This window comes from Spinacia oleracea, chromosome 4 (assembly GCF_020520425.1).
Source record: "Spinacia oleracea cultivar Varoflay chromosome 4, BTI_SOV_V1, whole genome shotgun sequence".
Taxonomy (NCBI): Eukaryota; Viridiplantae; Streptophyta; class Magnoliopsida; order Caryophyllales; family Amaranthaceae; genus Spinacia; species Spinacia oleracea.
Genome location: NC_079490.1, coordinates 72,198,408 through 72,220,811, shown reverse-complemented (window position 1 = coordinate 72,220,811; position 22,404 = coordinate 72,198,408). Strand labels below are relative to the sequence as shown.

Genomic DNA, 22,404 nt, shown 5'->3' with positions numbered 1-22,404 from the left:
CGGCTCGTCGACTCTACAGCGGGGCATGCCATGATGAGCTTTATGGATGCCTACTCAGGGTTTCACCAGATTCCGTTGTGGCCTGACGACCAGGAAAAAACGTCATTTGTTACTGAACAAGGCCTTTACTGCTACAAGGTGATGCCGTTTGGGTTAAAAAATGCACCGGCCACCTTTCAGCGTCTTATTAACACTGTGTTCATTAAGCAGCTCGGCAGGAATATTGAAGCTTACATTGACGATATGATCGTAAAAAGTAAGCTGAGGGCGGCGCACATAACTGATCTCAGGGAGACATTTGAGACTATTCGAGCTTACAACATGAGGTTGAATCCTAAGAAGTGTGTGTTCGGGGTGACGGCAGGCAAATTCTTAGGTTTCTTGATTGATGAAAGAGGAATTGAAGCCAACCCAGACAAAATCCAGGCAGTAATTGATATGAGCTCACCAAAGACAGTGAAGGAGGTCCAGCGGCTCACAGGTTGCTTGGCCGCCCTGGGCAGATTCCTTTCCAGGGCTGGAGACAAGTGCCACTACTTTTTTAGGTCTGTCAGAAAGAAGGCCAAGTTTGAATGGTCGGACGAGGCCGAGGCGGCATTGGTCAGATTAAAGGAGCACTTACACACCTTGCCTCGTCTTGTTAGTCCCTTGCTAGGAGAGACTTTGTACATGTATCTCGCCGTGTCCGAGCACTCGTTGAGTGCCGTTCTACTGACAGAGAGGGAGGGAATACAGATGCCGGTATACTTTGTCAGTCATGTTCTTCAAAATGCTGAAGTTAGATATCCTACAGTGGAAAAGTTTGGCTTAGCTCTGTTCATGGCCAGCAAAAAGCTCCGTCCTTATTTCTTAGCTCACAAAATAGTGATCTACACCGATCAGCCGCTCAAACTGCCCTTCACAAAGCTGGAGGCGTCAGGACGAATGCTGAATTGGGCAATAGAGCTGAACGCCTTTGATATCACCTATGAGCCGAGGAAAGCTGTCAAAGGGCAGGCATGTGCCGACTTCATTGTTGAAATGACGAGGCCAGACTTTGCCAAGAATACAAGCACAGTGTGGACAGTGTATGTAGACGGCTCATCCACACAGAATGGATGTGGAGCAGGGATAATCTGTCACTCCCCAGAAGGAGATACTTTTGAATATGCTATGCGATTTAACTTCCAGGCGTCAAATAATGAAGCCGAATATGAAGCCCTGCTTTGTGGCATTAAAATGTGTAAGGCGGCAGGCGCCGAGGAGATTGTAGCACTATCTGACTCCCAACTGATTGTGAGCCAAGTTAATGGGACCTACGAAGCTAGGGATCCGACTATGGTCAAATACATGCAGGCCGTCCATCAGGAAGTAGAGCCACTGAAAAGTTTTGAAGTAAGGCAAGTCCCTCGCTCGGAAAATAACCAAGCTGATGCCCTGTCAAAGTTGGCAAGTTCCGCGTCTTGTGATACCCCTCGGCACGTGTTTTGGGAGGTAAAAGAGCACAAAAGTGTTGAGCAAATGGAGGTGGAAACTCTTGACAGAACGTCCACATGGATGGATGACATAGTAAACTTCAAAATGAATGGAGTCTTGCCCGAAGACTCAAGGGAAGCGGCAAAACTTCAAAAGAAATGTTCTTGGTTTGAAATGTGGAACGGCACCCTCTACAAAAAGGCCTACTCCCGTCCTTTGTTAAGATGTGTAACACCTGAGAAGGGGCAGGAAATTCTAGAAGACCTTCATCAGGGGTTGTGCAGCTCGCATATTGGTGGAAGGGCTTTGGCTGAAAAGGCACTTCGAACCGGCTATTACTGGCCGACCCTTATGGAGGACGCAATCTCACTGGTCAAAAAGTGTGACAAATGTCAGCGCTTTTCTCACCTAATACATCAACCGGCACGAGTTCTGACGCCCATTACAAGCCCAATTCCATTTGCTAAATGGGGGATGGATCTCCTAGGCCCATTCACGACCGCACCAGGAGGAAGGCGTTATGTCATCGTTGCTGTAGATTACTTCACCAAATGGGTGGAGGCAGAAGCGCTCAAAAACATAAAAACTGCTGATGTGAGAGCATTCATTTGGAAGAACATCATGACTCGCTTTGGGATTCCACAGGCTATCGTCTTCGATAATGGGCCCCAGTTTGAGACGCCTAAGCTGAAAGAGTGGCTGGCAGATCACGGTATACACACCTGTTTTGCATTAGTCGGACGACCCCAAGCCAATGGTCAGGTTGAGGCGTTCAACAAAATTATCTCTGAAGGAATGAAAAAGAAGCTTGACGAAGCCAAAGGTCTATGGGCTGATGAGCTGCCAAATGTCTTATGGTCCATCCGCTCCACGGCTAAGAATTCAACCGGTGAAACACCCTTCTTGCTAGCCTATGGCGCCGAGGCTGTCCTACCCATAGAAATGTGTGAGCCAACGTTGAGAGTCATGCTGTATGACGAAAATGCTAACTGGGAGACAATGAAAGCAGCCTTGGACTTTCTGCCCGAGGTTAGAGGAAATGCAGCGCTCAGACAACAGCTGTACAAGATAAGGATGGCAAGAGAATACAACAAGAGAGTCTCTAATAGAGTGCTCAAAGTGGGAGATTTCGTCCTCAGAAAAATGGAGTCCACAGGACGAGCAAATGAACAAGGTAAGCTGACGCCCACTTGGGAGGGACCTTACGAGATCTATGATGAAGTTAGAGATGGAACCTACCGCATTCAAGACATGCAAGGCCGCCCTATTTCGCGCACTTGGAATGCCGACAATCTCAAGAAATATTTCTTCTAGATATGTGCTAAGCCTTGTCTTACTTACCACGATCCATTGCCCAAGGGGCGGCCTCTAATGGTCATAGTAGGGTAATAATTACTTTTGTAACCGGCTAAATTCGCCTTGCAAAGTTATAAATAATACTACTCTATTTGTCTCGTAATATTTATTGCTCGCACAATGAATATAAAAATATACACTCCAATGCATAACCAAAGCCTAATTGTATGACGGCCTGAGAAGTGGCCCAGATTAGCAAAAACTCAGCAAGACTAATTGTTTGAAGCCTAAGAAGTGGCCCAGATTAGCACCAAGTTGTAGGCTGATCACCTATCCAACTCCCCTCCCAATATAAGCAAGCCGCTGGCCGACCAGTACAGCATAATAAGTGCCAGCGGCACAAATAAACTTAAATCGTAAGTTATTTGTTCAAAAGCCCAGCGGCATGAACAACTTTGAAACATAGGTTGTTCGCTCAAAAGCCCAGTGGCATGAACAACTTTGAAACATAGGTTGTTTGCTCAAAAGTGCGGCGGCACGAAAATATGGCCGTCCAGCCCATTTGATGAGCATGTCTAGCGGCAATCATACCTATTGATTGACTTACGTCAATCAATATCGTTATAGACACGCTCGCCAAAGAAAGCGACTATCACAGTAGTGCCTAGCGGATGCTCAGTTGCTTGCGGCACCAATATCAAAGAGACTAAGGTTGTTTGCTAAAAAGCGCGGCGGCACGCATGTTTGGCCGGCCAGTCCATTTGACGAGCATGTCTAGCGGCAATCATACCTATTGATTGACTTGCGCCAATCAATATCGTTATAGACATGCTCGCCAAAGAAGGCGACGACCACAGTGGGGCCTAGCACATGCTCAGTTGCCAGCGGCACCAACCACTTGGAAACAAAGGTTGTCCGCTCAAAAGTTCAGCGGCACGATCAACTTTGAAACATAGGTTGTTTGCTCAAAAGTGCGGCGGCACGAAAATATGGCCGTCCAGCCCATTTGACGAGCATGTCTAGCGGCAATCATACCTATTGATTGACTTACGTCAATCAATATCGTTATAGACACGCTCGCCAAAGAAAGCGACTATCACAGTAGTGCCTAGCGGATGCTCAGTTGCCTGCGGCACCAATATCAAAGAGACTAAGGTTGTTTGCTAAAAAGCGCGGCGGCACGCATGTTTGGCCGGCCAGTCCATTTGACGAGCATGTCTAGCGGCAATCATACCTATTGATTGACTTGCGCCAATCAATATCGTTATAGACATGCTCGCCAAAGAAGGCGACGACCACAGTGGGGCCTAGCACATGCTCAGTTGCCAGCGGCACCAACCACTTGGAAACAAAGGTTGTCCGCTCAAAAGTTAAGCGGCACGATTAACTTCGAAACAAAGGTTGTTTGCTCAAAGTTAGGCGGCACGAACGTTTGGCCGTACAGTCCATTTGACGAGCATGTCTAGCGGCAATCATACCTATTGATTGACTTGCGTCAATCAATATCGTTATAGACACGCCGCCAAAGAAAGTGACGACCAAAGTAGGGCCTAGCGCATACTCAGTTGCCTGCGGCATCAACGTGCTTAGTGTACACTCGGTTGCACCTTGGCAATCATACCTATTGATTAAGCCTATTGATTAAGGAATAATCAAATTATGAAGAGCAAGTAAATGCGAGATAAGAGAAGCATCAAAAAACCTATTTACTTATAAAACAACGCCCGTAGAAAGGCGTGTAAAAGTAGCTCAGAATTCTTGACCAGAAAAAAGAAAGAAAATTGTTGTGTGCTCAGCAGGCACAATGATACAGACGCCATCAGCGCCAAAACTTTACAACATAATTGTTTTTGCCCTTAGGCACGGGAACGCTTGAATAAAATTTTAAAAAAAAAGCAGGAAAGGAAGCAAATCAGGGAGCGGCCGCATCGTCCTCGTCATCAGATGATACAAACTCAGGGGGCGGCTGACCAAGACGTTCAGCAGCCAACACAGCGGCACTGTGCTCCATTCGCCGCTGGAACCACCCAAGATCATACTCTGACATGTGGCTCTCCCAGGCGTGCTTAACAGCGTCCTTGGTCGCTTGTTCCCCCTGATCATAGGATTCCAGAAGACGCTCACGCAAGGTGCGAACTTGCGATCTGGCCGTCTCCAGCTCCCCACGAAGATGCTCGGCTTCCTTAGCCGCCTCTTTGACCTGAGGGTACTCCCGCAACTGGTCCTGAAGCGCCCGTATTTCCGCCGCCGCTGTCTTGGCCTCCTCGACCATTGCCACCATGTCCTTGTCCTGCGCCAAGATCTTCTTAAGCAGCTCGGCCTTGTCAGATCTCAACGCAGCTACCTCCTTCGCTTGAAGGTCTATGGTCGTCTGCATCTGCAGGCGGACCTCTTCGATGGACTTGAACGCATAGTCGCCATGGTGGGTGGACTCAGCCACCTGAGCTTTGAGCTCCTCAGCAGTGCGGGTCTTCCAACTCTTGCAGAATTCCATGCGGCAGAACAACTGCAAAAGAAGCTACATATTAGTAAATGACTCTAAAAGAGAAGACAAGTACAAGCAAGTTGGAAATAGACTTACGTCGAGAAGAGTGGCCTGGATCGCACCAAACTGGGCGTTAGTCTTGCGGCCAGGAAGAGAAGCAACATACTCTGCGGGGACGGCCTTAAAAACCTTGCGGCATATAGCCACCCTATCCTTTGACGAATAGTGGGGAGTAGCAGGTACGTTCTCGTCCTCGGCAGCAGCTGCATCCTTCCCTTTGTCTTTGGCTATAGGAAAAACAACGGCCTTAGGATGACGCGGAGAGTAAGAAGAACTGCCAGAGGAGGCTCGATACGTCTGAACGACGTTCGAATAATACTTACCGCCCGAAGACCTAGCTCGGCGGGCCACCTCCGCCGGTATTTGAGAGCGGACGTCGGCCGGGATTCCCGAAAGAGGGTCCTCCAGCTCGTCCGGATGCCCACCGGACCTCGATTTGGACACCAAGTCCACCACCAGAGACGGCTTGTCCACGCCCATCTCTTCGTCATCGGGGCATCCCCCCTCAGCAACCTTCGACTCGTCTTTCTTCACGAGACGGCGAGGTAGGGGTTTTGGCTTCTTGAAGGTACTCGGAGTCTCCGAGCCAGCCGGCACAGCTCTCTTCTTCAGCTGGGACAGAGTTGTCCCCTTCTTCTTCCCTGACGCCCTAGCCGCGTCCTTAGCTTGCTAAAAAAGAAAGGACAGTCAAATATTAGGCCTCGTCATCTATCGCAAGTCACTCACCATATAGTGGCTCGTCATTAAAAAGGACGCCCATCTTAAAAATGACGGCGTACCTGATCAATCACAAGTCACTCACCATGTAGTGGCTCGTCATTAAAAAGGACGCCCATCTCAAAAATGACGAGGCGTACCTCATCAATCACAAGTCACTCACAGAACAGTGGCTCGTCATTAAAAAGGACGCCCGTCTCAAAAATGACGAGGCGTACCTCATCAATCACAAGTCACTCACCATGTAGTGGCTCGTCATTAAAAAGGACGCCCATCTCAAAAATGACGAGGCGTACCTCATCAATCACAAGTCACTCACAGAACAGTGGCTCGTCATTAAATAGGACGCCCGTCTCAAAAATGACGAGGCGTACCTCATCAATCACAAGTCACTCACAGAACAGTGGCTCGTCATTAAAAAGGACGCCCGTCTCAAAAATGACGAGGCGTACCTTTTCAATCACAAGTCACTCACAGAACAGTGGCTCGTCATTGAAAAAGGACGCCCGTCTTAAAAATGACGGGGCGTACCTTATCAATCACAAGTCATTAAATAGTGGCTCGTCATTAAAAAAGGACGCCCGTCTTAAAAATGACGAGGCATACCTTATCAAGTGCAACACTCATATAAAAATGGCTCGTCATAAAAAAGGACGCCCGTCTCGAAAATGACGAGGCGTACCCTATCAACCACGAGTCACTTGTAAAAAAGGGGTGGGGGTGGCCCGTCTTAAAAGGTGACGAGGCGTACCTTGGCAACCACAGGAAAAACACTCACAAAGGGGCCCGTCATTAAAAAGTGACGAGGCCAACATTAGCAAACATGGGTCACATGTCAGGATATCGGCTCGTCACTAAATAGACGTCCACTATAGACAATGGACGGAGGAAGCTTAACTTGCAAAAAACAACCTAAGAGAATACTCACCTTCTCCTCCAACTCGGCCTTGGCTTTTTGCATCTTGGCCTCATAGATGTCCGCCATCCAATCGGTCATATCGCCTTTCCCGGTATCCGCCGCCGACAACTTGCTCATTCCTTCCTCTGAGAACAAAAGAAATCCAAAGTTAGAAAAATGAATAAGACCAAGGCAGAGCGGCACATAAATTGGCATACAACCTCGAGTCATGGAATATCCTAAGCCTACGGCCGCTAGAAAAGCCTCGTTCCGAAACTGGCTAATGTGCGGCAACCACTCGGCCGGCACATGGAAACTCTTATCCACTGTTAAGTGGTAAGTGTTGGCCCTGAACAGGACCATTATCTGATCCCACTCTTCGGCAGTAAGGGGTGGAAGGGGCTCGTCACGATCCATGAAGTTGGCGTTGCAGTTCCAACGGCTCATTCGCTCATACATCTCCTGGTCGTCCGTGTAAAACACGACCCACCTCTTCCTCCACATATGCCACTTGCTGAGCTTGCCGACCACTGTCTGGTAGGTACCACGGCTGCTCAGATTAAACCACCCTTTGGCGGCACTGGGGGAACGAGAGAGGGAGACCAGATGCAGAAAGGCGTTGAAGGACGGCTCCACGTCGTTCAGCGCACATTTGGCAATGTAGCCAAAGATATCCGCCCATGAGTTGGGGGTCAGCTGGGCCACCCCAATATTAAAACCATCTAACACCTCCACAACGAAGGGGTGTGGAGGGAATCTCATGCCGAGTTTGATTGACGCGGCATACACAGGGAATTCTCCCTCGGCAAGCAGGCTGACGGTCGAGTCCAGACCGGCCGGCACGCACATTTGGTACCCTTCCCCCACGCAGAGGTCATCCCTCATCTTGGCTCCGTGCCTGTCTAGCCACCGCATCCAGCCCACGTCTGGGTGAATTTCTGACGGAAGCAATTGGGCCTCCTCCCGTCCTCTGGGCCTAATAAGCTGGGGAGCAGCTTCTTGCTCCTCGGCGGCCGATGACAATGGAGCGACGCTTGGCTCCCCCACTGCCTGGCTCGCTGTACCCTCCGACGAGCTTGCCGCCTGCCCCCCCGCCTCGACGTACTCGTCGATCTCTTGAAAGAGTTCGGCAAATTCTTCGTCGACTGCCGAGGCGGTGGAAGAATATCTCTCCCTAGGAGGTGTCGATGCTCCTTCCCGCAAGCGCAGGCGCGTAGGATCTGCCGTTTGCTTGGTTCTAGCCATGCCTTCTGCATAGTGAACGAAGCACGGCTTAGGGGTGACCAACAATGAAGAAAAAGACGCGATTGGACGTCCGCCCCGACAAAAGATGAACGGCGGAAAAATCTTAAATAAAACCTTTAAACCCTTACCTAGTACTAAGAGGTCGGCCGCTAACAAAGAGAAAAATGACGAGAGGATAACAAAAACAAGAAAGGCGAAAACTAACCTTGAAAGATCCGCGAAGTACTTGGTGAAGAACAGGATGAGTTTCGCGAAGAACGGGATGAATTTCGCGAAGAACAGGATGAGTTTGACGAGGAAAAGGATGAGTCTCGTGGTGGCCGGAAATCGCCTGATGGTGGTAGGAACACGCCGGAAATCGCCTATGAGAGCTCTGTGAAAACGAAATGTAAAAAAATGAAATTTACCCCCCCCCTCTATATATAGGGAGGGGCAAAATAGAGAAAGGTGACACGTGTCACCCCCTCAACAACTGACCCAAAGATGAAGATGCAAATCAAAGATCAAGAAGCGATACCCGGAAAGTGTTTCCAGAAATGCCCTTCTTGAGGGGCAAAGGTTGTGGGCAAAATTACCATGCCTTCGTGCACCAATGAAGATGTGACACCTGGCACGTATTGCGCCCCCTAAGCAGAAATCATGCAAAGTCTACTCCGGGGCATGAGTATTAATCTAGGTATCTACAATGTATGTATTTAAGTATGTATAAATGTACGTATAAAACCTATACCTGGAAAATGGCTTAATTAGTATGTATCCCAAGTGAATTACTAAGCACAATAGGCCCAAATAGCCCACTATTGCTACAAGGGATCAGAGAATTGTAAGGAGAAAGGACACGTGTCCTTCTCCCATTCCCCAGCCAATCATGTAAGGGGAATATTAGGTCATTCCCACAAAAACCTAGTACTATAAATATTCCCACTTCCCTAGAAAAAGGGGTCACAATCAATACATTCTAGGGCAATTGTTGCTCTGCCTTCTCTCTACTTTCTCTCTCTATATAAAAATACAATCTTGTTTAATCTTTAAAAGTTACCAAGAAACCTCCAAGGTATCTCACCAGAAAAACCCCACAACAGATGGTAAGGCCAAGTCTTGGTCTAAATCCGAACCTATCTTGAAACCAAACACATCACCTAGTACCGTAGGTTCAAGTAATTCTACGGCTGCCCCAAAATTAGTTAACTCAGCCAAAGAAACAAGTCTCTCCAAGGTGCGTTATTTTAAGTGTCAAGGGTTTGGGCATGATCAAAATGCGTGTCCAAATAAACAGGTAGTGACCTTGAGAGAAGCTGTTGATCGTCGTGAGGAGTTGTTTGAAGAGGAGAAGAGGTTGGGGACGTATTTGTGTTTGATGAGAGTGGCGATGAAATGGAGGAGGAGGGGTATGAGGCTCCAGTTTATGACACAAATCTGGTTCTTAGAGCTCTACAAACCCAATTGCATCTACTGTTTCGGACCAACGAGATCAGGTGTTTCATACTAACTGTCTATTGAAAGATAAGTGGTGTAGTGTGCTTGTTGATGGAGGAGTTGCAACTATGTTGCTTCTAGTGAGTTGGTTTCGAAATAAGGCTTAATCACTACAGCCCATCCTAGGCCATACGCACTCCATTGGCTCGATGATGGTAATAGTGTGAAGGTGTCGAAACAAGTAAGGGTTGGTTTGGCTATTGGTTCGTATGTGGATGAGATTCTTTGTGATGTTATTCCTATGGATGCTTGTCATATTTTGTTGGGTCGTCCTTGGTAGTTTGATAGGGACGTGGTTCACAAGGGGAGAAGCAACGAGTATGAATTGAGAGACAAAGGCAAGAAGATTGTTCTAAAGCCTATGTAATCACAAGCGGTTCGATCCATGAGTGTGCAACAAAAAAAGAAGCCGAATCTCACCATGTTGGCTAGTGCTCGAGAGATTGAGCCAGCTCTAGATCATGGAGAGTTTGTGTATTTGCTCGTGGCTAAGGAAAGTTCGATCGAAGGCCAAAATTGGAAAGAAGGCAGTCCCATTGCCGAGTAGCTTTTTGAGTTCAAGGATGTATTTCCCGACGAATTACCACCAGGTTTGCCTCCTATTCGTGGTATTGAACATCAAATTGATCTTGTTCCAGGAACTTCTTTGCCTAATAAGGCTGCTTATCGTTGCAATCCGGAGGAAACAAAGGAGTTGCAAAAACAAATTGATAAACTTGTGAGTCGAGACTATGTTAGAGAAAGCTTGAGTCCATGTGATGTTCCGGTGTTGCTTGTGCCTAAGGAAGATGGATCATGGCGTATGTGTGTTTATAGTAGGGCTGTGAATAACATTACCATCAAGTATCGTTTTTCGATTCCGAGACTTGATGATATGTTAGATGACCTCCATGGTTCGAAGTTGTTCTCAAAAATTGATTTGCGGAGTGGTTATCATCAGATTCGGATGCGTGAAGGAGATGAGTAGAAAACGGCTTTTAAGACAAAACATGGTTTGTATGAATGGACCGTCATGCCATTTGGTCTCCCTAATGCTCCTAGAATGTTTATGAGGCTAATGAACGAAGTGCTTAAATCATTTTTGGGCAGATTCGTTGTGGTATGTCTCGATGACATCAAGTGTACAGTAAGAACCAAAAGGAGCATCTGATTCATTTGAGGGATGTTTATGAAACCCTTAGAGCTCAAAAGCTCTATGGGAAGCTAGAGAAGTGTTCGTTCCTTGTTGATAATGTGGTATTCTTGGGCTATGTGGTTTCGAAGGATGGGGTGTTCATGGATCAGTCCAAGATCGAGGCTATCAAATCATGGCCGAGTCCTAAATATATAAGTGAGGTGCGTTCATTTCATGGTCTTGCTTCATTTTATAGATGTTTTATTCGTGATTTCAGTACCATTACTAGTCCTATTACTAGTTATTAGAAGAAAGGTGCATTTGTCTGGCTAGTGAACGAGAGATTGAGCAAGCTCTAGATCATGGAGAATTGGTGTATTTGCTCGTGGCTAAGGAAAGTTCGATCGAAGGACAAAATTGGAAAGAAGGCAGTCCCATTGCCGAGTTGCTTTTTGAGTTCAAGGATGTATTTCCCGACGAATTACCACCAGGTTTGCCTCCTATTCGTGGTATTGAACATCAAATTGATCTTATTCCAGGAACTTCTTTGCCCAATAAGGCTGCTTATCGTTGCAATCCGGAGAAAATAAAGGAGTTGCAAAAAGAAATTGATGAACTTGTGAGTCGAGGCTATGTTAGAGAAAGCTTGAGTCCATGTGATGTTCCGGTGTTGCTTGTGCCTAAGGAAGATGGGTCATGGCGTATGTGTGTTTATAGTAGGGCTGTGAATAACATTACCATCAAGTATCGTTTTCCGATTCCGAGACTTGATGATATGTTAGATGACCTCCATGGTTCGAAGTTGTTCTCAAAACTTTATTTGCGGAGTGGTTATCATCAGATTCGGATGCGTGAAGGAGATGAGTAGAAAACGGCTTTGAAGACAAAACATGGTTTGTATGAATGGACCGTCATGCCATTTGGTCTCACTAATGCTCCTAGTATGTTTATGAGGCTAATGAACGAAGTGTTTAAATCATTTTTGGGCAGATTCGTTGTGGTATTCTCGATGACATCAAGTGTATAGTAAGAACCAAAAGGAGCATCTGATTCATTTGAGGGATGTTCTTGAAACCCTTAGAGCTCAAAAGCTCTATGGGAAGCTAGAGAAGTGTTCGTTCTTGTTGATAATGTGGTATTCTAGGGCTATGTGGTTTCGAAGGATGGGGTGTCCGTGGATCAGTCCATGATCGAGGCTATCAAATCATGGCCTAGTCCATGATTTGATAGCCTCGATTTTGGAATGATCCACGGACACCCCATCCTTCGAAACCACATAGCCTAAGAATACCACATGATCAACAAGGAACTAACACTTCTCTAGCTTCCCATAGAGCTTTTGAGCTCTAAGGGTTTCAAAAACATCCCTCAAATGAATCAGATGCCCCTCTTTGTTCTTACTATACACTTGATGTCATCGAGATATACCACAACGAATCTGCCCAAAAATGATTTAAGCAATTCGTTCATTAGCCTCATAAACATACTAGGAGCATTAGTGAGACCAAATGGCATGACGGTCCATTCATACAAACCATGTTTTGTCTTAAAAGCCGTTTTCTACTCATCTCCTTCACGCATCCGAATCTGATGATAACCACTCCGCAAATCAATTTTTTAGAACAACTTCGAACCATGTAGGTCATCTAACATATCATCAAGTCTCAGAATCGGAAAACGATACTTGATGGTAATGTTATTCACAGCCCTACTATCAACACACATACGTCATGACCCATCTTCCTTAGGCACAAGCAACACCGGAACATCACATGGACTCAAGCTTTCTCTGACATAGCCTCGACTCACAAGTTCATCAATTTGTTTTTGCAACTCCTTTATTTCCCCCGGATTACGACGATAAGCAGCCTTATTAGGCAAAGAAGTTCCTAGAACAAAATCAATTTGATGTTCAATACCACGAATAGGAGGCAAACCTGGTGGTAATTCGCCGGGAAATACATCCTTGAACTCAAAAAGCAACTCGGCAATGGGACTGCCTTCTTTCCAATTTTAGCCTTCGATCGAACTTTCCTTAGCCACGAGCAAATACACCAACTCTCCATGATCTAGAGCTTGCTCAATCTCTCGTTCACTAGCCAACATGGTGAGATTCGGCTTCTTTTTTTGCTGCACACTCATGGATCGAACCGCTTGTGATTACATAGGCTTTAGCACAATCTTCTTGCCTTTGTCTCTCAATTCATACTCGTTGCTTCTCCCCTTGTGAACCACGTCCCTATCAAACTACCAAGGACGACCCAACAAAATATGACAAGCATCCATAGGAATATCATCACAAAGACTCTCATCCACATACGAACCAATAGCCAAACCAACCCTTACTTGTTTCGACACCTTCACACTATTACCATCATCGAGCCAATGGAGTGCGTATAGCCTAGGATGGGCTGTAGTGATTAAGCCTAATTTCGAAACCATCTCACTAGAAGCAACATTGGTGCAACTCCCCCCATCAACAATCACACTACACCACTTTCTTTCACTAGACAGTTAGTATGAAACAACTGATCTCGTTGGTCCGAAACAGTAGATGCAATTTGGGTTTGTAGAGCTCTAAGAACCAGATTCGTGTCATAAACTGGAGCCTCATACCCCTCCTCCTCCTCTTCATCGCCACTCTCATCAAACACAAATACGTCCCCCAACCTCTTCTCCTCTTCAAATAACTCCTCACGGCATTCAACCAGCTTCTCTCAAGGTCACTATCCGTTTATTTGGACATGCATTTTGATTATTCCCAAACCCTTGACACTTAAAACAACGCACCTTGGACAGACTTGTTTCTTTGGTTGAATTAACTAATTTTGGGGCAGCCGTAGAATTACTTGAACCTACGGTACTAGGTGATGTGTTTGGTTTCAAGATAGGTTCAGATTTAGACCAAGACTTGGCCTTACCATCCATATTTGACCCTCCCCCATATTTTTCTTTCCCTTGGTTTTCCAATTTTAAACAAAGTCCACAAAGAGTATCAAAATCAGAATATGGATAAAGGTCTACGGTATTGGCAATATTGTAGTTTAAACCCCTTAAAAATCTAGACAGTTTTTGTTCCTCAATCTCCTCAATTTCCCCCACTAAGGACAACTTTTCAAACTCATCAATATATTCAGCCACACTCATTTTCCCTTGCCTCAATTCAACAATTTTACGATAAGTCGTTATTCTATGAGTTGTTGGCAAATACCTTTTACGTAGCTTTGAATTCATCCACAACCCGTAGTGGATCACGTCTAGGATGCCTTCAAAATCCCGCATCTCGAACGTTCTTCAAGGCTTCTTGGAGATGTTGTAGAAAGTCAGGATCGTCAAAATCCATTTTAGCTCGTAAGAATCACGAACAGCAGCTCTGATACCACAAATGATACAAGTTTAAAAACTCGTTGTATGAGTAAGGATAGTTGATTAACAAGCTAGACCTATAGCTCGTCAAACGTGATTGAAAGGCAAGACCAATTGACTCACAATCGGCTCTTTGAGTAGGAAACACGTCCAAAACAAAGAAAATGTTGAATTATAATCAATAATTTAAAGTAAACTAAAAACAAGTGTTTATTCTTCAAAATTGGTTGTTTTATTCCATTCAACAAGCTGGCTATAAATAGCCTAAACAATTAGCTAAAAACCGGTGGTTACAAGAGCTTTAAACAGCCATTTAAAAGCCATTTAAGAGCCTTTTAAATCGGTGGTTACAAAGCTCTAAAAGCAACCTCCTGAGCCATCCAATCAAAAGCATCAAAAGTATCTATAGAACTGACATAATTTATATCACTTGGGTATCTCATAGCATCAAAAATATTAAATTTAATCATTTCCCCCTCAAATTCCATAGTTAAGTTACCCTCATGAACATCAATTTTAGTCTTAGAACTTTTTAGGAATGGTCTACCTAACAACAGTGGAACACTATCGCTTCTATCACCCATAACAAGAACATAAAAATCAGCAGGAAATATCAATTCATTCACTTGCACAAGTACATCTTCTAAAACTCCTATTGGAAATGCGTTAGATCTATCAGCTAACTGAATAAAAATATCAGTTTTAGACAAAGAATCCACATTTGAAGTATCATAAACAGATTTCGGCTTAACGTTAATGGAGGCTCCTAAATCTAACATACACCTTTCAAACTTAGAATCACCAATTTTGCAAGGAATACAAAACATGCCAGGATCCTTACACTTAGGGGGAAGCTTCTTTTGAATAATAGCTGAAATATTTTCCCCCATACTTACCTTTTCAGAAGGACGAAACTGTCTTTTGTTAGTACAAAGTTCCTTAAGAAACCTTTGCATAACGAGGTACCTGATTAATAGCAACAAGAAGGGGAATATTGACTTCAATTTTCCTAAAAGTTTCTAGATTTTCATTGTCAAGACTCTCTTTCTTAGCCTTAGCAAAGCGAGAAGGGAAAGGGGGCAAATCTTTAAAGCGAGGAACAACAGAATTATTTTCAGTTTTACCCTTCCCTGCATTTTCTATTTCAGTTTCCTTCCCAATACCCTCACTTTCCACTCTTTCCCCTGATCCAACTTTAGGATTGACTTCTATCTCTTTTTCAACTTCATGACTTTTCATTTTAGGTTCAGTTAACACTTTACCACTCCTAAGTGTGACAGCTTTAACATGACCATTGGGATTAGGGATTGTTTGTGATGGAAGTTTACCTGAAAGTTGAGTTTCAAGATTACTTAGAGAAGTGCAAATCTGACCTATTTGAGTGTCTATGTGATGAAGGCGCGTGTCAGTTTTCTTTTGATACTCAACACCTTGGTTATGGACTTGCCCTATTTGATTTGTTAGTTGCTTAACTAAATCTTCTAGTGAAGGACCAGATTGGGGTGGTGGATTTTGTTGACCATATTGCCTTGGTTGATTAGATTGTGGAAGTTGTGGTCTATTTCCATACCTTAGGTTAGGGTGGTCTTTCCAACCTTCATTACAAGTTTGTGGGTAATGATCATATTTTCTTTGACCAGAATAACCACCTATAGCATTCACATCCTCAGAATGCAAGTCAGGACATTTATCAGTAGGATGAGACTCATTACAACAAATTCCACACACTCTAGCTTTAGACTCATTACTAGCAACAATTTTAGACACAAGAGTAGTTAAAGTAGCAATTTGTTGAGCATTTTCTTGTAATTGATTCTGAATACCACTTAATTCAACTCCATTTACTCTTTTAACATCATTTCTAGTACCATGTTGTTGGGTGTTCTGAGCCATATTAGAAATTAAAGCCCTAGCTTGGGTTGGTGTTTTATCCACTAGTGCCCCCCCACTCGAAGCATCTATCATACCCCTATCAGTAGGCAATAGGCCTTCATAAAAGTATTGAATTAATAGTTGGTCACTAATCTGATGTTGGGGACAGGAGGAACACATTCTCTTAAAACGTTCCCAATACTCATACAAGGACTCATTATCATGCTGCCTAATGCCACATATCTCCTTCCTGATGGATCCAATTAGACTTGCTGGAAAGTACTTTCCTAGAAAAGTTGATGCCATAAAATTCCAAGTCGTAATTGATCCAGCAGGAAGATCATAAAACCAATCTTTAGCCACATCTTGCAAAGAAAAAGGAAAAGCATGCAGTCTAATATGATCTTGTTCAACTCCTTCAAGATTCATAGAAGAACAAACAACCTTAAACTCTTTTAAATGTCGATGAGGATTCTCACCGGACTTCCCATAGTATTTGGGAAGAAGATTAAGGAAACCTGAATTCAGTTTGAGGGGTTTGTCCAACTCTGGAAACACAATGCAGAGAGGATCATCGCTCGTATTTGGGGCTGCCATCTCCTTCAAGGTTCTTTCACCCATTTTTGCTCCTTCTAGACTATCTTCTGTTGATTCAACTTCCTCTGGTTTGACTTCTTCTGGTTGATCATTTGAAAAGCGTGGATTAATCTCTCTTGACTTATGATGTTTACGGAATCAATATATTTCCTGATTTGCTTGAGTTTAGGATTAGGTGTGCCACCACTCATGCACCTGAAAAGTAAACTACTAGTTAATTAGGGACATGATTAACAATGTAGTGCATATTTATTAGATTAATTAACTACTGATCTTATACTATTAGACATATGTTTAAGCTCAAGAGAATCTGCAGTTATGAAAACACTAAAAAATTCTAGATTTCAACAAGTAACTTGCAATATATACATAGTTAAAATTCACTCGAAGTCCAATTAAATAACTGACCAGGACACCAATTAGCAAGATACACCAAATATAAGTTGTTGGACATACCAAAATACTCCTAGCCAAATTTTACAAAAGAATTGGTTATGGGTAGTAACAAGTGTAACTCACATAAATGGTTAAACATGGTTTTTAAGTTGTTGGCATTTCTCTGATGTTACGATACGCACTATCAAATGTAAAATTAATTAACAGAACTTGCTTGCAAAAAAAAAATATTATAAGGAAACACGCAATCATTGTTGGCCAAAGTAAACAAGCAATCAATCTCCAATAATATAAGACCCTTTTCTCTTTGTTTTTTTTTCTTTCAGATTTGTCCTCTATGTTAGTATTACATTTAGAAACCACTCATAGAGTTTCCTTAAACAATGCATATGGAAAATAGGGGTAATAGTACTCGTACAAGATTAAATAATTTTATGTACTGATCACTTTCACAATTCAGACTACTTATAACATCATATACATCGCATGAACATATCTAACTATTAAAAGCTAGAATTATGCATACAAAGAATAGAGGACATGAATAGCCTTACTGCATTTAATTTTTAAGTAAACCATTTCGGCCTTAAACTAGTGGTTAGGTTCTTATAAAATCATTAAGTATACAAAACATAGAAAAGAATTATTGCTATAGGGCTATACAAAAAAAAAAAGTATACTGATTAATTTCATTCATTCTCTACTGCAGCTACCAAAATTACATGTTAGTCTCATTGCACAAACTTCTAATGGACTAGTACAGAAGTCACACATGTCTAGGCTATCATTTATGCAATTTTAACTGAATAAACTGACTACAGACATAAAAAATAAGAGTAGTAGTGCCGAATTTGCGTACTACAGAGTATTAGTTTAGTTATTTACACATATAAGTATACAGATAAACTACTCCAAAGTATAAACATATTATTAGTTAAACTTATAACTTTAGAATAATAATCTCCCCGGCAACGGCGCCAAAATTTGATACGAGTCGTTTACCGTATTATATTAAAAACCTATCTTAGACCTTCAAAAAAAAAAAATTATTAACAAGTAGTAAAAGGGTAAGAAAGGGTCGATCCCATTGGGAGATTTTTAACTTCCTAAACTCAAAATTTAAAACTAAAAAGAAGTATTATATATATACAATATATACACAATATTTACGCTCGCTATTTACGTATTTACATACTTACGATTATGGGGGGGTTTATGAAATTGTTATTTGTTAATATTAAAACTAATACTAAACTACTATTTACAAGTGACAACAAACTTGACCGAATCTATTTATAACTCCATTAAAATTAAACTATTGATAATATTAATCAATCAACCTTACGAAATTAATCATTTTAACAACTAGACTAACTGTAGAGCCTAAGATAACAAAGACTCCTTGTCTCCCTTACTTGAAATCAAAATTGAACTAAGCCGAAATTTACTCTAAACCAATCTAATTAACAAAAATATGATCGCAACTTGTATGAATTAGAATTGGAAGCATTAATCTAATCACATAAATGAAAGATTATTCCTCATTAGTCCTCATTAATCCTAACTAATCTAATCACATAAATGAAAGATTATTTAGATTGATATTGCTCTCTAATTTAAGCCAAACCATAATCGCAGACTCAACCTAAATTAGGGACTACTTCACTATACGATTTAAACTAAGCCAAATTGTATAGATAGCAATAATTCACAACCCAACACTTGAAAGATAACAATCAACGTCAAATTGCAAAATTAATAATCAAGAACAAGCACAATTCAAATAATCATTAAATTGAAAAATATCATAACCATAAATCAATAATAATACCAATATTTCAATCAAAGTATCTCATCAAATTAACATAGTACTTCAAATAAGTAGTAATATGAACAATTGGGTAAGAAGAAGACTTATTAAGTATACTCCCAAGAACATCCGAAAGAACCTCGGCTTCGACCCTGCGATTCACCGTCGACCTTGTTCAACCTTGGAATTAAGACTAAGCTTCCCTCCAATGGCTATCTTCTCTTCACTAATTGCCCAATTACGACTCACTCAAATTCCCTTGCTCTTTGTGTGATTTTCGGCTAGGTTTTTGTGTATATCCTCCTCCTAAACTGAGCAGGGGAAGTATATTTATATACTCCAAGTGCGTGAAGAACAAGGAAATTAAACCCCTAATTGCTAAGATCGGGATCCGAAATTTCAGCATCTCGTTGATCTTCTCTACTGCTTGGATAACCCCTCTCCGATTCGATAAGAACAGCTGTGTTTATACCCAACTATCTATAATTTTGCCGACAATCTTGAAGCTCGAAGGTAGCTTATTGATACGCTGCTTCTTTTCAAGGAAAGTACTTAACTCCATTTTTTTAGTGGGTTTCCTTCCTTGGACTAGCATTTCTCACGTAATGCTTGTTTTAGTTGGCTTTTCTTCTACTTATGGGCTTTCTTTAACCTAAGTGGACCCATTCTCTTTCACAATCTCTATTAAATGTGAGCTTCACTTGACATCTTGGACTATTCTTCACTTCCCTTTATTAGTTGTAACTGTTAATATCTCATGTGAATCCCATGGGCTTCCGTTTCTTTTCAAGCAATTACGACTTTTAGCATAACCAAGTACTATTTAGGCTTATTTAACAATAAAATATAAAACAAAAAAAATATACTTATAATTATTAAAAGTAAGTTAAGACCCAAAATAGTAAATAAATGATGACTACATAGCTAAAATAATGGAATAAATATATAGTAAATAATGCACTTATCAGTATTCCAAAAATAACTCAAAAACTTGGAATCACGATCCGAATCAATAGTCTTGGGAATTTCATGCAAACGAACAATATCTTTATAGTACAAATCAGCCACATTACCAGCATGATCCGTTTTGTGACGAGCAACAAAGTGAGCCATCTTGGAAAATCTATCAACAACGACCATGATAGCATCCTTACCTCTTTGAGTACGAGGCAAAGCCACTATAAAATCCATAGAAACATCTTCCCAAGGACGAACCAGAACTGGTAATGGTGAGTACAAACCGGGCTTGAAAGAACTCTTGCCATCACCTTCATCCATGACCGTATCATCCCCTCCCCCTTTAAAAGGAATTGACCTCAATTCAGCAAGGCCATCATCATCAAGATAGGGTAAGAGGTCACCTACATTGAAAGTAGCATTGACACCCTAATCTCCCGGAAGCTCGATCTTGTAAGCATTATCATTCACACGTGCAACCACCTTGTAAGGACCTTCAGCCCTAGGCATAAGCTTGTTCTTGCGTTTGCTTGGAAAACGCTCTTTCCTCAAATGAACCCAAACCAAATCACCTTCGACAAACACTCGAGGCTTGCGATTGTTATTTGATTTCTGTTTATAAGAGGCATTGATAGCTTCAATACGGTCACGAACTTGTTGGTGCAATTTCATCATAGATTTCAACTTGGCATCGGCATCTTTGTGAACCACCTCATATTTTGGCAATGGAATCAGATCCAATGGAAAATATGGATTAATCCCATATACCACTTCAAATGGAGAATGACCAATAGCATAAGTAGGAGAACGATTATAAGCAAATTCTGCGTTAGCAAGCTTGACATCCCAATCCTTTTGCGTCTTACTTACCAACCTTCGTAACAACGTTCCCAAGGTTCGATTTGTATCCTCCGTTTTCCCATCAGTTTGAGGGTGATGTGAAGTGCTAAACAACAATTTGGTTCCCACCTTTCTCCACAATGTATTCCAAAAGTAACTCAAAAACTTGGAATCACGATCCGAAACAATAGTCTTGGGAATTCCATGCAAACGAACAATATCTTTATAATACAAATCAGCCACCTTACAAGCATCATCCGTTTTGTGACAAGCAACAAAGTGAGCCATCTTGGAAAATCTATCAACAACGACCATGATAGCATCCTTACCTCTTTGAGTACGAGGCAAAGCCACTATAAAATCCATAGAAACATCTTCCCAAGGACGAATCGGAACTGGTAATGGTGAATACAAACCGGGCTTGAAAGAACTCTTGGCCATATGACAAGTCACGCACTTACCCACAATGTTCGTTACATCGCCCAACATTTTAGGCCAAAAGAAACGCTCCCTCGATATCTCCAAGGTCTTAGCTATGCCAAAGTGACCAGCCAACCCTCCACCATGAGCCTCACGAACTAGTAGCTCACGAATTGAGTGCTTGGGAATACAAAGACGATTGCTTTTGAAAAGAAACCCATCTTGCAACATGTACTCTCCATAGGCAACAACGGCACATTTCTCAAATGAAACTCCAAAGTCACCATCAGTCTTTCAAGGTCTTAAACCCCAATAGACGAACATTCAAGTGTAGCAAGCAAAGTATATCTCCGTGATAATGCATCAGCCACCGCATTGCTCTTACTATCTTTGTACTTCGAAGAAAAATAAAAGGATTGCAAGAACTCAACCCATTTAGCATGCCTTGGACTCAATTTTTGTTGACCATTAATATACTTCAAAGATTCATGGTCAAAATGCAAGACAAAGTGACTAGAACGCAAATAATGACTCCAATGATCCAAAGCTCTAACAATGGCATAAAACTCTTTATCATAAGTGCAATAATTCAAACGAGCACCCCCTAACTTTTCCGAAAAATAAGCTATGGGACGCTTACCTTGGATCAAAACAACACCAATTCCCACACCTAGCATCACACTCGACCTCGAAAGGTTGAGAAAAATCCGGCAATGCCAAAATAGGAGCAGAACACAAACGCTCCTTAATTACATCAAATGCCTTTTGAGCGTCCTCTCCCCATACAAACGCACATTTCTTCAAACAACTAGTTATAGGAATAGTAATGGTACTGAAATCAGGAATAAAACGTCTATAAAATGAAGCAAGACCATGAAATGAACGCACCTCACTTATAGTTTTAGGACTAGGCCATGATTTGATAGCCTCGATCTTGGAATGATCCACGGACACCCCATCCTTCGAAACCACATAGACCAAGAATACCACATTATCAACAAGGAACGAACACTTCTCTAGCTTCCCATAGAGCTTTTGAGCTCTAAGGGTTTCAAAAACATCCCTCAAATGAATCAGATGCTCATCTTCGTTCTTACTATACGCCAAAATGTCATCGAGATATACCACAACGAATCTGCCCAAAAATGATTTAAGCGCTTCGTTCATTAGCCTCATAAACGTACTAGGAGCATTAGTGAGACCAAATGGCATGACGGTCCATTCATTCAAACCATGTTTTGTCTTGAAAGCCGTTTTCCACTCATCTCCTTCACGCATCCAAATCTGATGATAACCACTCCGCAAATCAATTTTTGAGAACAACTTCGAACCATGGAGCTCATCTAACATATCATCAAGTCTCGGAATTGGAAAATGATACTTGATGATAAAGTTATTCA

The 22,404-nt window shown here is 42.4% G+C and overlaps 1 protein-coding gene and 1 non-coding gene across 7 annotated transcripts in view; one reads left to right on the top strand and one right to left on the bottom strand.

Annotated features, from left to right (window-relative positions):
- LOC110775782 (uncharacterized) overlaps positions 1-19,464 on the bottom strand; it is a 30,445-nt gene extending 10,981 nt beyond the window's left edge. The window contains exons 1-5 of one of the 6 annotated variants that reach the window (XR_008932302.1): positions 18,892-19,449; positions 16,429-16,776; positions 13,958-14,119; positions 8,362-8,529; positions 6,942-7,057 (exon numbers count right to left, since the gene is read on the bottom strand). Coding sequence is in view for 3 of the 6 variants with exons in the window: in XM_056842807.1 (XP_056698785.1) it covers positions 4,664-5,257; positions 5,333-5,965; positions 6,942-8,156 (2,442 nt within the window). In the remaining 3 variants the exon portion in view is untranslated. The other 5 variants (XM_056842809.1, XR_008932304.1, XR_008932303.1 and 2 more) reach the window with 5 other exon arrangements.
- On the top strand, positions 16,135-16,243 carry LOC130460396 (small nucleolar RNA R71). Its single transcript, XR_008920274.1, has one exon. It is a non-coding gene; the product is annotated as a small nucleolar RNA R71 (small nucleolar RNA).
- Positions 19,465-22,404: the final 2,940 nt, after the last annotated feature.